Source organism: Prionailurus bengalensis, chromosome B4 (genome assembly GCF_016509475.1).
Source record: "Prionailurus bengalensis isolate Pbe53 chromosome B4, Fcat_Pben_1.1_paternal_pri, whole genome shotgun sequence".
Taxonomy (NCBI): Eukaryota; Metazoa; Chordata; class Mammalia; order Carnivora; family Felidae; genus Prionailurus; species Prionailurus bengalensis.
In genome coordinates this window covers 29,242,469-29,261,833 of record NC_057358.1, presented here as the reverse complement: position 1 = coordinate 29,261,833, position 19,365 = coordinate 29,242,469, and the positions used below count along the sequence as shown (strand labels likewise).

General features: G+C 35.4%; 1 protein-coding gene across 4 annotated transcripts in view; it reads left to right on the top strand.

The window, feature by feature from the left end:
* The window catches only part of EPC1 (enhancer of polycomb homolog 1), a 94,097-nt gene extending 78,754 nt beyond the window's left edge, over positions 1 to 15,343 (top strand). For 2 of the 4 annotated variants that reach the window (XM_043563502.1, XM_043563499.1), the window contains exons 7-15: positions 93 to 269; positions 351 to 440; positions 523 to 671; positions 2,528 to 2,880; positions 10,228 to 10,346; positions 10,427 to 10,513; positions 11,365 to 11,506; positions 11,608 to 11,971; positions 13,964 to 15,343. In XM_043563502.1, coding sequence (XP_043419437.1) covers positions 93 to 269; positions 351 to 440; positions 523 to 671; positions 2,528 to 2,880; positions 10,228 to 10,346; positions 10,427 to 10,513; positions 11,365 to 11,506; positions 11,608 to 11,971; positions 13,964 to 14,036 — 1,554 coding nt within the window. In that variant the 3' untranslated portion in view covers positions 14,037 to 15,343. The remainder of the gene's footprint in view (positions 1 to 92; positions 270 to 350; positions 441 to 522; positions 672 to 2,527; positions 2,881 to 10,227; positions 10,347 to 10,426; positions 10,514 to 11,364; positions 11,507 to 11,607; positions 11,972 to 13,963) is intronic. The other 2 variants (XM_043563503.1, XM_043563500.1) reach the window with 1 other exon arrangement.
* The last annotated feature ends 4,022 nt before the right edge of the window (positions 15,344 to 19,365 follow it).

The window sequence follows — 19,365 nt, the reverse complement described above, 5'->3', positions numbered from 1 at the left end:
TATAGCTATAAATTTCTTTTTAAAACTTACACAAACTGTACGTTTGATGAACATGGTTTCTAGAGTTTGATTAATATATGACTTTATTGCAGCAAGATAAAGCTGATCTTATCCGACCTAAACGTAAATATGAGAAGAAGCCCAAAGTCTTACCATCGTCTGCTGCTGCTACTCCTCAACAGACGAGTCCTGCCGCACTGCCAGTCTTTAATGCTAAAGATTTAAATCAGTATGACTTTCCCAGCTCAGATGAAGAACCTCTCTCCCAGGTAAATATGAGAAACTCTCTATGAATATAGAGGAGGGATGTAAGAAGTCACGTGTTTTGACTCACTTCATTTTATTTAAAGGTTTTGTCTGGCTCTTCAGAAGCTGAAGAAGAAAATGATCCTGATGGTCCTTTTGCTTTCCGTAGGAAAGCAGGCTGTCAGTACTATGCTGTAAGTTTCAAGTTCTCTTTTTCAATAATAAACTGTTCACCTTTAATTGACAAAATGAAATAATTTAGATTTTTTTTTTAAGCCTCACTTAGACCAAACTGGCAACTGGCCTTGGACTAGTCCTAAAGATGGAGGATTAGGGGATGTACGATATAGATACTGCTTAACTACCCTCACCGTACCCCAAAGGTGTATTGGATTTGCACGAAGACGGGTTGGGCGCGGTGGAAGGTAAGGCATTTCTGTACTCCTAGCATAGGGATATTTTAGACAGTAGGGAGTCAGATCTAGAGCTGAAAATGAGGTAATCCTTCTCAGTAGTTCATTTGTTCCCATTTGCTGTTCTTAACTGATGTTTTTACTAAAATCCTTATAGAAACTGCAAAAAGTTATTTCAGAAGTTCTGGGAGATATTAGGAGAAAGGATTGAATAGGCTAAGAATGTCATAAAACTTGGGGCACTTGGCTGGCCCAGCCAGTTAAGCATTCGACCCTTGATTTTGGCTAAGGTCATGATCCCAGGGTCATGAGATCAAGCCCCACATAGGGCTCCATGCTGAGAGTGGAGCCTGCTTAAAATTCTCTCTCTCCCTCTGCCGTTCTCTCCTGCTCACACTTTCTCTCTCTAAAATAAAATAATTAAAAATCAAACAACAACAACAACAACAAGAAATGTCATATAACTAGTATACTAAGTTGTTTAACTCATTAGTGAAAAGGATCCAGGATCAATGCATAACCTGACCCTGACATCCCAGTTTTTCTGGATCTAATCGCTCTTCTTTTGTTTAAACGTGATGGAACCAACCCATGTATATTCTAGATGCCTTTATGTAAGACTTTGTGTATTTGTGCAGGAGGCAAGAAGGAATTACAGAACACATAAAAGTGCAGAAAAAGAAAATTATTCCTATGTTGGTGAAAAAAAATATATAAGGCAGAACATAATATTAAGGTGCTTTTGGGAAAAAAATCTAATGATGTAATTTATAGTGAATTATTGCTTATATATGTGTTTCTTTCATTTTTGAATCTTAATTTCAGTTTTTAATCACTTAAAACATAAGTTTAGAGTTGTCTGAGCACTGAAATATATTTTATTTAGTGCTTTTCCTCCCATTATTGTGTTGACATCAATAGTAGTCAAAATTCTCTATGTTGGCTGTGTTTTGTTCTGTACTAGCATTTATCAGTGGTAGCATTTTAAGATAGAATCTTTTTATAAAGTTTATATAAATAACATAGAAGTATATCCTCTAGAGTAGTGGGTATCAAATACTTTGTCTATAAGAAATTTTAATGAGGGGTGCCTAGGTGGCTCAGTTTGTTGAGCTTCTAACTCTACTTTGGCTCAGATCATGATCCCAAGGTCGTGGGATTGAGCCCCACAGGCTCTGCACTGAGTGTGGAGCCTACTTAATATTTTCTTCCCCTCTCTCCCTCTCTCCCTCCCTCTCACTCGCTCTCTCTCTCTTCCTCCCTTATTCCCTCTTCCCTTCCCCCCTGCTTGCATGCATGCTTTCTCTCTCTCAAAAACATAAAGACAAATAATTTTTAAATAAAGAAATCTTAATGATGTAAAATATCCGAAAGATCGCATACTTTTTATTGCACTTCTACCTCTCCCCTACCTCTGTCAAAAAAAATGAAGTGTTTGCTTAATAGAGAACAGGTATTTTATAACGTATTTTGGTGCTTTGTAATGGAAATAAAAACCTTTGGTTGAAAAGCAATTTGAAAAGAAAAATATTCTCATGTTTTATCAGTAACTTATACTAGTAGACCAACTCCTAGAACTGTTGACTCTTACTGATGTAAAATGAATAGTATACGTTATTCTTTAAGGTGGAGTACTCTCTTTAATCAGATAATTATAAAGTAAAAGAACTTTTATCAGAAGTTGAGAATTTTTTAAAAAAAGAAAAGAAATTGGGAGTTTAGCCTATAGGAGCCAAATACTGAAATAATCAAATTCATAGCTTTTAAACATTTAGTCTGAGATGGCTTTGGGGGAATTGAGTGGGTCTTTTTAATATAATTTTTGAATAGCTATTTTACATATATGTTCCCTGCCTTATTTTTAATAGGGTCTTACTGGACAGAGCTCACTCAGACTATGACAGTATGTTTCGCCATCTGGATTTGGAAATGCTTTCCTCTCCACAACATTCTCCAGTCAATCAGTTTGCCAATACCTCAGAAACAAATACCTCGGACAAATCTTTCTCTAAAGACCTCAGTCAGATACTAGTCAATATCAAATCATGTAGATGGCGGCATTTTAGGCCTCGGACACCATCCCTACATGACAGTGACAATGATGAACTCTCCTGTAGAAAATTATATAGGAGTATAAATCGAACAGGAACAGCACAACCTGGGACCCAGACATGCAGTACCTCCACGCAAAGTAAAAGTAGCAGTGGTTCAGCACATTTTGGTATGTGTTTTTGTTATGATGTACATTTCTATAGAAATGTCAGGTTCATTAATTTTTTGAGTATGTGGTCTATTTAAGTTTAAAAGTCCTTTTCCCTCAAAATAATGAGAGAAAAAAAGGACTTGGTAAAGTATTCATTTGAATTCTGTTTGTACATGTGTTCTCATTTAAATAAACCCACATTACAAAGGTGAATTATTACTATTTAATATATGACATTTGTTTCCTGGGTACACTCTGTGAACCACAATTCCTGATTCAGCAATTATATTTTCAAATAATAAGAAAATGGGCTGTTAATTGTTACTATTTTATACTTGGACACTTCTCTAGTCTTTTTTTTAAACTGTAAAAGTAGACCAGCAAGTCAGTAGATATGCAAAAGCCTTACCTAATGATAGTAATGCAGAACAATTTATAAGAGGGAAAATAATTTTTCAGAAAACAATATTTAAATATTTAAAGGATTATTTTAATTTTATAGGATTGTAATTTTGGAAACATCTCTAGATAATATCTGCTTTAGCATTATGGCTATATTGTGAAATGTGTCTAAAATAAATGCTGTCTTAAAATATTCCTAAGATTTTAGCTTTCTATTTTAAAGCATAAATCTGTGTTATACGAAGCATGTAGATTATAGAAATTCACTGTTAAAATTATGTTACCACAGATTTTTGTAAAGATAATTTAAATACACATTTTGAAGGGACTGTAAAGATATTTATTGCATCGCCCCAATTATCTGGTAAAGTACAGCCAAACCTTCTAACAAATACGAGAACGTGCTGCTTATTGTTAAAGATCTCCAGAAAAGGTTCTATAAACCAATTTACTTTGTGTCTAGAAAACAAGTACTTCTGTGAAGTGGAAATCCTTAGTTCATAAGAAAAATAATCACATTTCAGAAATCAGCTAGATCATCTAAATTATTCTGAGGCCTAACAGAGTAGTATAGTTCCTTTAATTTCAGAGTGTATATATATCATGGAAAGTTAATCTTCTCTGCTATTACAGTCTTAAAAATCAAAATAACTTTTCAATATGAAGGAAACATATAGTGTGGGGTGTAAACATGTAATATGTTTTCCCTGATAGATTTTTAGGCTCTATAAATTCCTTGAGACTTCTTGTAGAAAATTGGCATGTTGTGTCAATCCCCATCTTCTCAGTCCTTAAATAGAGAAGTTGAGGGAGTGCCTAGTGAGCTCAGTCAGTAGAGCATGAGACTCTTGATCTCTGGGTTGTTTGAGCCCCACATTGGGTGTAGAGATTACTTAGAAAAATAAAATCTTTAATAAAAAAGAATAGAGGAGTTGAATTTTATAACTATCCTAAGGATCTTTTAATGATCTTTTTTTATGTAAATTGTTTTGCTATACTACGTAAGTAAGCATTGATATTATGAAACTTACCTGATTTGTGTTTGCCAAAGAATATTAAAAGGTGAACTTTGAACAGTAGTAGTATTACCAAAAGTTTAGCTGAAAAAAAATTTTTAGTAACTGTGATTTTCTTTTTAATCATTTCCTTGCCCATATATACAACTTTTAGAAAATGGGTTTATCAGTTTTTTGTCATTGCACTTAATTGTTTTCAATTTTCCCTTAATTTTTACTAGATCTTTTGTATACTTAGAGAATAGTTGCCTACAGATTGCTATAGGGAAATGCTTTATTTTTTGCTATTTGTGAATACTCAAGAAACCTAAAGCTCTTCTCTTTATGCTCTATAAAGTATATTATAGTAGAATCATATCATAAGTACATTTAACTTAAAAAATTCAACTATAGGCCCCTGGAGAAAAAATTAAATTTTAACAGTTCAAAAAGTATATAGGATTATGAATACAATTCTACTGAAAGAATATAGTCTCCAGAATTGGCCACTCTGGCAATGGCAGAAGTGAATCTGTTGTTTCTCACAGAGTGTCAGTGCCTCCTGAGGTGCCACCTTCATTCATAGGTGAAGCATCTCACCTCCATCAGTGTAATTATAATTTTAAAGATAAATTTTTTCATATAGCATGGCCCCCAGATACAAGCCAAACTATTTCGTCTGGTACTCAACCACAAAAATTGATCTCATCTGATGCAAGAGGAAAAACTGCTGAGCTTATTGAAAGAGATAACATCCATCATGGCACACTCTAAAGGAATTTTCAAGGCTTAATTTTTACCATACTGACTTTGGAACTTAACTATTAGATAAGATAGGAGTCAATTGATATATACTTACTTGCCTACTGCTTAAGCCAAGTATTTTGATTTAGCCATTTTTTTCTGTCATTGTTTTAAATACCAATATTTATTCATATGTTGTGGCATAGTGATATACCCTCTGAATTGATTGTCCTTTTCCTAAATAATCACCTACAAGAGCCTATTTCTTCTCATTTTCAAATAGGAAATTCTAAATGAGGATATCAAGAGTCCATTATTTTTAGTAAAAGGTATGAGCTTTATTTAACACACCAACTTTTATAGTTTCTGGTGCTCAGAATTTTTTTGCTTGCTTCCCAGTCTTGGCCGTTTTGCATAGTTGTGTGGCCAGATGGGTAGGTAACCTGGTTAGTCTGGCATTAGGTAGTCTGGTTAGTCAGGTACCAGAGTGCTTGGTCCACTGGATAACACACAGCAGAATGACACAGTGCTGAGGAACTTGGGAAGACTTAACTATATGCCTATTTAGAATTTCTAGGACTAGATCTTAGTATGTATGGCTAAATTGTGAATCTTAATCTTCAGTTACTATGTGATTTGGACAGTTTCCAAGTACAGTATTTTTTTTTTTTAATCTGTAAAAGTACCTTTGAAAATTTAATGTTTGTTCAGTGACTCAGTATTCATTTGCATGCGTTTGAGTTTCGGGGATATGAGATATCAGAACTAACACCTTTTTTTCATAATTAGAAAGGACTATATAATTTTGAAAGACTGTAAGTAGAAAAGTGGTTTGTAAACCACCATTCTATGTTCAGGATTTGAATTCCTAGTTCCCACTGAAATTTCATCAGCATTCTACAGATTAGGCTTATTTTCATAAGTTAATAGGGTATGTGTAGCTGGAATGATGTTCTAAGTCTCAGGATCTGTAGCTTACTTAAATTAGTGCAATTTACTTCATAAAAATTGTAACATAAAGTTTTAAAAGGAACTCTAGTTTGAACCTTAAATATTTTTATGGTTAGATTTTATAAAATTGTAGGACCTTAATCCTTATCCAAGTGTGTTTCACAGTTGAGAATTACATCCTCAGCAGGGTCTGGAGTAGCACCCATAGTAAAATTAATAGTTCTCTCTATGCTGAAGTACAAGAATATTCACAATAAGGGGAAGCTTGGGCCACAGATAATCTCATGTTCAAGTAATTTGTGGCCCAATGAATTCAGGTTCAGTCATGTTTGGCCATCTATGGCAATATACCATGTTTTTTTTTTTCAGGTTGGATTTCTGGGTGGCTGACAAATGCTTAGGAACCGCAAAACTTTCGTTCAAGCTTGCTGACTTAGGGGATCATACTTTAATACTTTCTAAAGTCATTTCATTTTATATTTATTTATTTAAAGTTAACCTTTTCCTGTACTGAAATAATTTTCTGACTACTGCTAAAAGAAATTTCTAATTGAGGATTCTCTTTTAAAATAGGTGTTTGGGTTTGTTGTTGGTGGGTTTTTTTGTTTTTTTTTTTTGTTTTTTTGTCTTTGTTTTCACAAACAAAACGACATACATTTTGGTAATCTTAAATCTGTCTTCTCAAACTGAATTTTCAAATTATTAACTTTTTTCTAAGTACCTGTCATACTCACTACTCCCACTTCGGATCATTTCAGTTGATCTGCTCCAGCTGCAGGAATGTGACTTAAAGAGCAACAGCTTGAGCTATAGGCTATTCCAGGTGCTGGGTTACCACATAATAGTTTCTTTGTCCAAGTAGACTGGTAACATTTTAGATTATTTCATCTAAATTCCTATCCCAGAGAATTATTAGCAGCTACCAAAACAACAGTGGTGGTTGTAGACCTTTGCCTAAACACCTCTAGGGAGGGCACATTCAGCAGTTTTCAGGTTATTCTAGAGTCCGGAATCTTGTTTAGAAAGTTCGTCCATATATTGAACAAAAGCTGCCTCCTTAAATTTAAATCTACAGATTCCTCTTTTATCCTTAGAAGCATGCTGAATAAGTTTTCTTGCTTTCCAACATCATAGTATCCTTCAAATATTTGAAGTCTTACCATGCTTCTTCCCTCTTCTCGGCTTTTAGTCATGTCCCTCGCGTGACTCCTCTCCCATACCTAGACTCCTGTCAGGTGTTCTATATGTGAGGCTGTTTGTTTTTTTAAAGCACTTGAGTCACACTGTTGGGTATGTAAAAAGTTTGATTATTTCTTGTAGATAGTATTAAATCTAAAACTTTTATCTATTTCTTTTCATATTTAAAATCTCGTTGGTTTGGGGGTGGATTTTCCCCCTTCCACTGTTAACTATCTTTGTGACCTCAGATGAAAGTTTCTTCATCTTTAGTGTGAAGTGGTAGGAGGAAATACCAAAGATGCCTCCTAATCTAAAAATTTGGAGTTCTGTGAAATGCTTCTGATTCTAGGTTTGGTCATCTGTTCATGAAACCATCTTGTCCATCCTTAAGTAAATTGCAAACTTGACTACCACGCCCTGTCTGGAGGTAGACATACAACCTTAACACTTTCTACCTTGATAGGGATTGTGGTCATTTTTATTTGTTTACACTTAGCATTTGGTTAAACTTTGAATTAGAATGCCATCTGAAGTCTTCTCAGTTTTCTGTATAAATAACAATATAAAACCCAATTTATTTTGTATTTGCCCAAATTTACTACCTTACCTTTGTCCAGGCTTTTCCTACTTATTCATATAGCCTTTAGAAGGATTAGAAATTTATTTCTCAGAAGAAATATAAAATCCTTACATCGCATGGCTGAAAAAAGGCTTTAGTGATCACCTAACTTAATATTTTGGATGAACATACTGAGCCCTAAAAGTTCGGTTACTTGCCTAGGTATACTCAGATAGTTATGATAGAGCCAAGAGCTGGAAAAAAAAAAAAAAAAAATCAAGGTTTCTTGGCCCCTACACCTATGGTTTTTATTACCTTCACTTACAGCTTATATGTTGCTCAACATGTCTTTTAGATCATTTATTTAAAATGTCTGGGGAAAATTCCGTAACTATTCCAGAGGTGTAATAATATCTAAGCAATAGATTGACAATACTGATCTAAAGTCATGATGAGTGTTAGGTGCATTTTTATTCCTAAATCTGTATTAGGAAGAAGTTAACAGTTGTTTAAAAGTGAAATTCAGAGACCAGGATTAAAATGTTAACTTACAGTACCGCAAAAATATTTGGAACCTTTATTCAAATGAATTTTCCAATTTATTATTGCTAAATTTTTTATTAAAGTGTACACAAATACAAGCAGAGTTCTGCAAAAGAATATATTCATTCATATAAATGGAGTTTTTTATATACAGGTCTCCAGTGAATGCTAAATTACTGTTTTTCTAGATATGTAATGACCTGACCTTGCAGAAATGATCCTTTCTTAAAATATTTATTGAGCATCCCCTACTAGGGAATTCAAGACTTAGGCAACTCAATCAAATTTGGGAAGTTAAAACATAAATCTCAAAAACATACTAGCAAAACTAATAAAGTAAGTTGCTTTTTACGGATTTTTTTAAACCTAAAGATAAATGTTACAGTAATTATAAACCATCTTTCAGGGCAGCATTAATTTTTATAAGTTTTCTTCAAGTTTTGATTCAACACATTTCTATTGTATGGAAATGAACATTTTGACACAAAGTTACTTTATGTCCGTATTTACAGGTTATCCTATTACCAGTAAAAGTCTTCCCTGTAGTATTCAGATCTGAGAAATACAACATAGTAGGAAAAGAAACTTATCAAGGGACAGATATCAACGAAAGTTTTTACAAGAAATTATGTTTTTGCTCTTATAGCCTAAGCACATAGTTCAATTCAAGTGTAAATAAAGCCTATGTAGACACTAATAACTTCTGAGGTTTTCCTAAATATTATTTCATAATTTCCTGATCCATTGAAAATATGGTAGAATTTCTACCTGAACATTTTGTAGTGGTACTAGGCAGAAAGGCTGTATCCTGGAAGATAAAGTTTCTTTATGAGTTACGAGTGAAAATTATAAAACTTGATAAAGTGAAACTGTCTTCAACTAAATTACTAAAATGCAGTTAAAGACAACAGGAAATTTGGTGGACAGTGTTTTGAAAACATTAAACTTTAGATTGAGGAAATTTGCATTGCATGATTTATAGATTCCCTGGTATTCAGGGATGCATGATAACCTTTTTTGTGTTTTGAAATAATTTCTTACCCAAACACCACAGGCTTCTTAAAGAAGCCTTTAAAGTCAGATGTTGTGATTGTATGTACCCTTTTTTTTTCCTTTTTTTAATTGGCAAAAAATAAGAAAAAGAAAAAGGTTTCCTTTTTAAAAACTGCACACACTTTTTTGGGGGGTAATAAATGAACATTTTTTTGTTTGTTTTTTTTAGAACTGAGCTCTCCATAGACAAACATAAGTAGCATAACACAGTGTCTTTCCTCAGACATCATTCTGTACAGTAAATCAACATAAACAACTCCGTTCTTATTGACTGGATTTTTTCCAGGTGGGTTAATTGGGTGGGGAAAATTAATTAACCTTAACATTTGGAGCCTCTTGTCTTCCTGCTAAAGGATGAGTTCTTTAAAAAATAAAATAAAAAAAGGTAATAAACCAACAACCTTATATTCCATATAGAGGGAATGTTTGTAATGGCTAAAATTAGAAAATATGTAGAACAATTAGTATTTATACACAGAACTATTAGGGATCATCTGAATGCATTGGGACAGTGATATGAGTAAACTAGAAACCAAATGGTAATTACCAGATTTCTTCTCAAGCTCCATGCCAAGTTGAATTCTAAATATGTAGATTTAAAAAGCTGGATTACCTTTTTACACTGTCTAGCACAAGTGTCACAGCTTATAAAAATAATGGTTCTGAAACTTGAGAAGTGAGCATTTCTCTTTCCTATGTTGTTATAACTCAGGAAGTTTATAATTTTGTTTTTCTTTAAACTCCAGCCACTCCTGATAAATGTGGTTGTAAAAATGCTGAATTTTTCATATGGAAGTGATCTTTAGCAGGATCATCAGCCTTTGTCAAATGCTTTAATTTTACACAAAAATTTTCTTAATGCTGAAATTTGTTTTAGTATTGTAAGATATGTGTGGTATCTGTGTGTTTTTATAAAGTATTTCCTCGTTTTATGTTCAGCATTTACAGCCGAACAATACCAGCAACATCAACAGCAACTGGCACTAATGCAGAAACAGCAGCTTGCACAAATTCAGCAACAGCAAGCAAATAGTAATTCCTCCACCACCACTTCACAGGTGAGGGATTTGTCTGTCTTATGATTATCCCTCATTGTTTCCCACCAGAGTTCATCTCTAATTACCAACTGTTGTCATAGAACCTTGCATCTAACCAGCAGAAAAGTGGCTTTCGCCTGAATCTACATCATAGCCATTCTATACAGGGTTTAGAAAGAACATTACAGGTGAGTATGGAAGCTGTTGCCTCTGCTCCCTATTTTAAAAAGTAAAGCTAAAAAACATAGTTAAATGCGATCAAGACACTGTCTTCCAAGTCTGTCCTATAGTCTGTGAATTTTCCTTGTTAGTATATGATCTCACCCAGCTCATTTTCTTAGTTATTTTAATTCTTATTAAAATTTATCTTAAATTACATACTAAACCTCTTTTACTATTAAATGAAATCACTTTTAAACCTCAAGGATGATAAATGTTTGCCATTGAAACACATTTAAAGCTTGAAGGCTGAAATTTGAATCTAAGCATCTTGGAGGAAAATTCATTTAAAAAAATTCAAAGGGCCTCTTAATTTCTAGGCCAAGTTATGATGTGATGTTTTGTTACTTCTGTTCTAAAAGGATAGTTATCCTCCTGTCCCAAAGATACCTTTGGGGTGGGTGGGTGTGTGTGTGTGTGTGTGTGTGTGTGTGTGTGTGTGTGTAAGTTAGGTAAAAGAAGCTTACATACTCATTTTTCATTATATGTATTTGCAAATCACTGAAATGTTTTACTAGCATATTTCTTGTCTGACACTTTGTGTTGGAGGTTTACTGTTTCCACATTCTAGAAGGTTTATTTTTGTAGTTGATTTGTCCATATTACATACTGTCACATGTGAAGATCAAAATTCATAATCCCTGCATTCTTATATTGTTTGAACACTCTTCAAATTTATGACTGTCAAAAGAGATGAAGATATTTCAGTGGTTTGCCACTTTGGTTTATATTCAAACTGATTTTGGTATACCTGTGTAACTTTAATGTTGATTTGAGACTAAGTGATGCTGATTAGATTTGTTTTGTATTTTCTTTTTAGGGTTTTGTTTCCAAGACTTTGGATTCTGCTAGTGCTCAATTTGCTGCTTCTGCTTTGGTGACATCAGAACAACTGATGGGATTCAAGATGAAGGATGATGTGGTGCTTGGAATTGGGGTGAATGGCGTCCTTCCAGCCTCAGGTAAGGATAAAGACATTTAAATTGTTCTGATATTTGTAACCTATATCTCTAATAAACAGCAAAGTCGTACATTGTTTAGATGCTTCTTTCTTTTTCTCTAGGAGTATACAAGGGCTTACACCTCAGTAGTACTACACCAACAGCACTTGTACATACGAGTCCATCAACGGCAGGTTCAACTTTGTTACAGCCTTCAAACATGACACAGACTTCAAGTTCCCACAGTGCACTGAGTCATCAAGTAACCGCTGCCAATTCTGCAACAACTCAGGTTCTGATTGGGAACAACATTCGATTAACTGTACCTTCATCAGTTGCCACTGTAAACTCTATTGCCCCCATAAATGCACGACATATACCTAGGACTTTAAGTGCTGTTCCATCGTCTGCCTTAAAGCTGGCTGCCGCAGCAAACTGTCAAGTTTCCAAGGTTCCATCTTCATCTTCTGTAGATTCAGTTCCAAGGTCAGTAGTTATTTTAAGCCTAAAATGTTTGAAAAATATGAGCCCTAACTTAAATCCTCTAGCAGTGCTCTCTACTTATTGGTGTTTTTTGCTCTTTCCTTATATACATTAAAAATGTATAGGGGCATCTGGGTCTCTCAGTCGGTTTAGCGTCTAAACTCTTGATAGTGGCTCAGGTCATGATCTTGAGGTCGTGGGATCCAGCCCCACATAAGGCTCTGCACTGACAGTACGGAGCCTGCTTGGGATTCTCTGCCCCTCCCCAGCACGCACACACACAAACGTACGCGCGCTCTCTCTCTCTCCCTCTCTCTCTCAAAATAAACTTAAAAAAATGTATAGATGAGAATTCCTTATTTAGTCAAGACTTAAACAGATGATTTTTATAATTCAGTACTGTTAACAATTTGAACTAAATGGTATACGAGTATTGCATATATGCTTTGGATGTCACTTCCTTAGTATAATAATAGCTTATAATGTTCTTGTTTTCTACCTTTGCATGGAGGGAGTTCTCTTTAGAATGTTTCTTTTGTTTTCTTCCACAGCTTCTTGTGTAAAGAATTGATAGAACCCACTGTGGCTTGTATGCTAAGCTGCTGTTAATAATGTAAATAATGTAAAGGCTTACAGTATTAATGCCAGGTCAACTTTTATTCAAACCATTATTTTTTATGCTAATTTGTCATCTTGGGTTTCAGTAGATTGTTTAGAATGTTTGTTCAGGTTCTTTTCTGTTTTAAATATTAATGGTAATTAGAATCTTACTATTTACAAAGTACTCTAGGGGAAACAAGAGAAAGACCAGGGGTTTTCAGTTTAGTTAAAAGACAAGCATAAAAGTGTAAAAATTAAATGCTGTTAATTGTGAGTAATAGGTGGAAGTCATTCTTGTATCACAAAGCATTATAGCCTTGTCAGGTTAATTGTGTAAATTATGACTATAATTTCAATATAAGGAGTGATCTTTTCACACCAGGGGTATTCTGGGAGAGTTCTACAAAATAAGATCAGATTTGTTCTTAGCTGGGCAGAGAAGAGGATGAGAGAGTTGGAGAAATACAAATGTGTTCAGAAGCTAACAACTAAACTAATTTGTCTAGAGGTTTGGGCAGGTTAGTAGTTCAAGTTGAAGCAGTAGGAGGTGGGCACACTTTAGAACACCTTGGATGCTAGACTGATAGGTAGACTTCCTCGGCCAAGCGTGGCCCAAGAGGGAAGAGCAGGCTTTGTAGCAACAGACTATATAGCCTTAAGTTTCCAAACCCATGCATCCCTGTCTGCTTCTCAATTTAAGTAATAGTTATTGTCTGCTCCATTCAGATCCATTCTTATTATTATTCTGGGTCTAGTCATAACTAATCAATCAATTAGAGTTCTTACCTAAATATATAATACATGGTTTTCACTGTTACAGAATTATATAACCATGAAACACTGGCAGTGTATGGTAAACTTTCATATCACTTATTTTAGTCCCTTCATTTTAAAAATGAGGGAGATGAGACCCAGAGAAGCTGATTACTACAAGCACATTTAGGTGTTAGAACAACTGTGACCCTGGTCTTCTAATTACCAGCTCAGTAGCTCTGCTACTCAACTGCACATATAGAGCACTGACAAAAGTCCTGACTTGAATGACTTTTGTTCACATTTGTTCCTTTTTTGAAAGAGGAGGAAAGTGAAATTAGAGACTAAAAGTTAGGAATTCCTTATGTTTTTTAACATCTGGGTTGCTTGGCTGCCACTACGATTTTATTGGTGATATAGTTGACCATGGAATTTATGGTGGACAGAAGAAGCCTGACTTTTGGTTGTATATTCCTGATAATAAACTATAAAGGTTCATACTCCTCTACTTGTGTCTTATCCCAAAAGTGTCACATTTCTTCCTATTACTAAAAATACTTCATAATTTTTTTATTGGGGAGATAGTCTTGATTTGTTAAATTTGTTGCAGATAAGTAATTTAATTAAACTTTATTTCAACAGGGAAAATCATGAATCAGAAAAGCCAGCACTAAACAACATAGCAGACAACACAGTAGCGATGGAGGTGACGTAGCTTCCTCAGGAGTGGAACTGCAGCCTGGGGACTTGATTAGGTGCTATGCATCAGTAGCATTTTGAATGCAAGGGATGATGGAATGCAGCACACGCGTTTCGGTGGCAGCTGTGGGGACTTGACAGCAGTGCTCATCTCTCATGCTTCAATTTTTCTTTTTCTTATTGTTAATAGGAAAAAAATCAACATCTGTAAATTAAGAATACAGCAATTATCTGTACAGTACTGCATATTTGTAATACCCTTGTATATATGTTACTTGAATACAGAAATGTTCATTTGTGATGCTTTGCACTTGGGGGTGGGGGGGGTGGGAGGGAAATAAATTGCAACAAAGAGTGTGAGATGTGAGATTGTATAGAGATGAAGTGTCATCACATCATGTGCATGGTGCGGAACCTGCTGTTTTATCTATTTATTGTGCCGTGTTTACAGTTTTTTGTACACTGTACCTTCATTGGTTCCTGTGCTGTAGTAAATGTGTTAGGTAGCTGTGGACTCCTTGGTATTTTGTAAATGGTATAACATAACTTGGTTCCCCTCTGGGTCCCTGAGTTTTCTGTGTATCATGTGAAAAAAATGGTGACATACATACAGAATTTTACAAAAAAAAAAGGCATCAGTTTTTTAAAAATGGGGAATGTACTGTTAAATGGGGATCTTCCTGGTCTACTATCATTAGGACAAGTAACAAGCTAAAAATGAAGTCTCTTGAATCTTCCCATCCCCACTTGCCCACAAAGCTGTGGGCAATTTCTGGTACTTAAAGCACTAATGTTATGTTGCTGCTCTACAAACAGCCCAGTAGTCCCATTTCCTTCCACACCAAAAAGTGTTAAATCAAGTATGCAAATGGAGTCCTTACAACTGGAGTTTATGTTGTCTTGCCCTTTTTTTAGCACAAAAAAAAAAAAATTGTACTTTTTTATTGTCGAATTGTTGAAAAGACTTCATTCTTTACTTGTTCTTACAAAAAGGATATAAGGGAGAAGAATGCAGTAATTGCTGTACGTGTATCATCATTCCAGTTTCTAAAAACAGCCAGCCAGCTTTTTTCCTTTTCAGATTCTCCAGAAGGCTGCAAGGCCAGAACCACAAATATCGGGTGCCTTCCTTTGGAAATATTTGACCTCTCTTCTGTGAAGAGAATGGTACTTAACAGACTACTACCAGTGCTTTGTCAGTACCGAAGTCTGAATGCCCAGTCCAATGGCATACATGATCCTTAAGGTTTTTAATCCCACCTGGAAAAATTGTGATAGAATTCTCACAAAATAAACCCAGGGCATTACATGTTGACAAACTAATGTGTAGTGGTCTTTTGCTTTTATTTTCAACCCAAGAACTCCTGTGTACTTTAATTGAAATCACTCCATAAAGGGGGGACTTGGGAATGGGAGTGATGACTTTAAGTTCATTTTTTTCAACAGTTATTATTGAATGATCACTAAGTTTAGATCCTAGAACAGTGGAAAAATGCCTGCCCTCATGGAGTTTGTAATCTCATTGAGGGATAAAAACAAAAGAAGTAAGACTTAAGTTGTATCAGGGGATAAGTATTTAGGGAAAAAATTAATGCAAGGAAGGGGGAGAGGGAGCAGCAGTGCTAGGGGAGGGTGGAGGGTTGAGTTTCAAGTGAGGTGGGCAAGGAAGGGTTCACAGACCGTGCTTCCATTTGATCAGAGACTTGAAGTTGGGCAGGTAGAGCATTCTAGGCAGAGAGGATAAGTACAAAGAACCTGGGGTGGCAGTGTGCCTGGCTTGCTAAAGGAAGAGCAGTGTGGCTGTGCAACGGAAAGAGGAGAGTAGGGTAAGTCGAGGAGTAATGAGTCTGCTCACAGAGGAGCTCCAGGCAGGGCTTTATAGGGATTTGTGCTGGAGGACAAGGTAGAGAGCACAAAGGAAAGAATCCTCAGGCTGACTCCCCAAGGAGAGATTAGAAAGAGTTTTTTTAAGATAAATTTGGGTGGGAAAAGGGTGACATACAAGCACATAAAGGCAGGGTTTTATTAGCACCTGTGCATTTAAAGATCATGCTTCTTCATGCATCACATGTCTGATATGTTAAATCTCCACTCCTGGGTGTGGTTCTTAGTATTATAATGAGGGGGAAGGTTGGTGAACTGTCAGCTCTGGGGTCCATCTTGGCACAGACTGGTTTGGTCCGGTCTTTGCCAGTCTTCGTAGTAAGCATCCTCCTTTCAGTAAGCATCCTCCCTCCACATTCCTGCAAGATAGTCTACCCAAGAGGTATAGAGTTGTAGCTTTTTTTTTTTTTTTTTTGTCCTTATGAAGGCATCCTAGGAATGCTGGATTTAACAGGTTTGAGGGGACCCAAGTCCCTGCTCTGTGTCAGTAGTGAGAAGTAGTTGGATTCTCTTTGCATTTTAAAGGTCAGCCCGGTAAATTTTGTCCATTTTGAATAGATGTGAGGTACATGAGAAAATGAAGATTTAAGGATGACTCCCAAGGTTTTAGCCTGAGCAACTGGCCACAGTTGGAGAGCACTGAGGAAGAAGTGGGTTTGGGGAAAGCTTGGTTTCTGGGCTGTTAGAGATCCATTAGACATCCAAATAGAGATGTTAAGCAAGGAGTTACATACAAAATCTGGGATTTGGAGGAGAGGTCTGGGCTGGAGATCAAACCTTAAGAATCATCTTCATAAGATGATGTTTCAAGCCATGAGTCAGTGAGATCTCCAAGAGAATGGGATTAAATCTTGGTATAATAAAATACAGCTATCACTGGTGGAGTGTTTTAAGAGTTATTCTTACCTTGAAGAGAATTCCCTGTCTCGAATAGACTTCCAATTTATATAAGTACTACTTGTCTTTATTCTACAGTCTTTAAGGAAAAAGACAAAAAGTTGCCTTTCAGTGCTAATGGCTGGTAAGTGTGACTAAAATTTAAACTGCTGGTTTAAATGTACTCAAGAATAATTAGGATTAGGACTAAAATTTCAAAATAAAGTCCAGCAGGTAGAGTGAGGCCTGAGCTCCCAGAGTCTCTTAGTAATGTCGACTGTTCACAAGCAAATTTAGAAATGGATTGAGGAACAAGAAAATGAGTCTTTATCAAACATACCCAGTTAGGAATTTGAAATGAGTCTTGGAATGGGGCAGAGACATGGCAGATAGACTAGTAATCATCAACAGCCATGTGGTACTTACTCATTCCCTCATTTTAGCATACCAACTCTGAGATTCAGAGAAAATACTAATTTGTATCATTCACATTTTAAAATAAGGGAGTTCATTCAAAATGGAGTCATCAGCCTCTAAATTTCTTGCTGTCTTCCATATACTCCATTACCAAGGTTATAATAGCCAAAAGTGAAGGACAATACAGAAGAACAATTTAAACATGAAGGTCTTAGAGAAATAGGTCATCAAGGGAACTTTGACAGCTAGTGTAGCTAATAACTATCATTATTTACAATGTAATATCTTATGCATACTAATTATCTCATTTATTCCTTAGAATAATCTTTTTATACAGATACTAGGATTATCACTTTTATAGGTGAGATTACTTCAAAGTTATACAGTGAGTGGCAGTCCAGGATTTGAACTCATCTGCCAAATTCCAAAGCTGTTGCTATTTGCTTCCCCCTACTTCGTGAATAAGCCTGGAAACAAACATTTCTAACAAAATTTCTTAGTAACCTCTGTTCTTGTTGTGCTCTTAAAGAAATTGGTGCTGCTGATTCTGTTACCCTGGTATTGTTCTACTTTTGTCTTGAAGTTTCAGGAGCAGAAGCCCAAAAAACGCCCCAAACTGACTTTTTGCCCTAGATACAAGTTTTGTTTCTTGAAAAGGACTATGTAAATAGTGTCTTCTGGACTCCAAATTTAGGAGTTTTGTGAATATTGTAACAATGTGTAGTATCCTATAATATTAATGTATCATATGTTACAGACAGGTAAACAGGATTTCACACTCCTCACTAAGAGCAGATCTACTTGTATCTATTTTATATATTGATGTTCTTTATAAAATATAAATTCTTTAAATAAAATGATTCTGCTGTTTTTAAAAAGTTTGAAAAAAGCAGCAATAGAGATATACACAAATAGCACATTGATTCAACAAGTATTTATTAACTGTGCCAGGCATTATGGTTGGTGACACAGCAATGACATTCTCATAGGGTATACATTGAATAAAAGGCTAGGCAAAATTAAGCATGATATTAAAATCAATATTAAATAAAAATGTCTAAGGAGTCATCTTGAGATTTTTAAAAATACAACATTTATCTAGCTTTGGAAATTACCTGTGGAAAACATATTGGAAGAACCAAATGACAATTTCTTATTTTTTCACGAGGGTATATTCTGAACAAATTAGGCACACACACACACACAAGAGTTTCACATAGGCAAATGTATAACCATGCATTTCGAAAGAGAATCCAGTCTTAGAGAATAATCTGCCCTACTTTTGTAGTCCTATGAAACAAAAACGGGTTAGTATGTAGGACTATTAGTATTACAGAGCATTAGTCTCTACTGAAGACTTCATTTCTGACCACCTGTATTAGTTACCTGTGGCTGCAATAATAAATTACCAAATGATGGCTTTAAAACAACAGAAATTTATTCTCCCATAATTGTGAAGGCCAGAAAGAAGTCCAGAGTAAGTTTTTGCTGAGCTGAAATCAAGCTGTCAGCAGGGCTCTGCCTTTGGATGCTCTTTGGGGAGAATCCATTTCTCGTGCCATCCAGCTTCTGATGGCTGCCTGGCTGGCATTCCTTGGTGCATGGTGGCAGCAGTCCAAACTCTGTCCATCTCTGTGTTCACATTGCCTTCTCTCAGTGTGTCTGAAAACTCCCTCTGTCTTCATTTTATTGTACACATGCAGTTGTTTCTAGAGCCCACCCACATAATCCCGGATAAACCCTTAAGACCCTCAATCTAATCACATTTTTTGCCATATAAGGTAATATTCACAGGTTCTGGGAATTAGGACTTGGACATATATTTGAGGCCACTATTCAACCCACTATACCATGATACTTCTGTGGCTCCAGATATCCAGCCAAAGGGTAGTAAAAAAGCAAAACAAAGTTTACCCTTGTAACAAGCCATTGGTGTAAGTAGCTAGAATTCATTGTTTTAATTCTGATTTGTCTACCTCAAGAAAAAAATTCTTAAGTTTACAGAAAAAGCAACCAGAATGATCATGGATATAAGAGAATTGTGAATAGACTAAAAACATTTGGTCTCTAGTCTGGAAAGATGAAACAAGCTATGACCAAAGTCTTGTAAGGGATATACAGAGAGTGAACACTGATTTTGTTCACCAAATACTGAAATTCTAAAAACA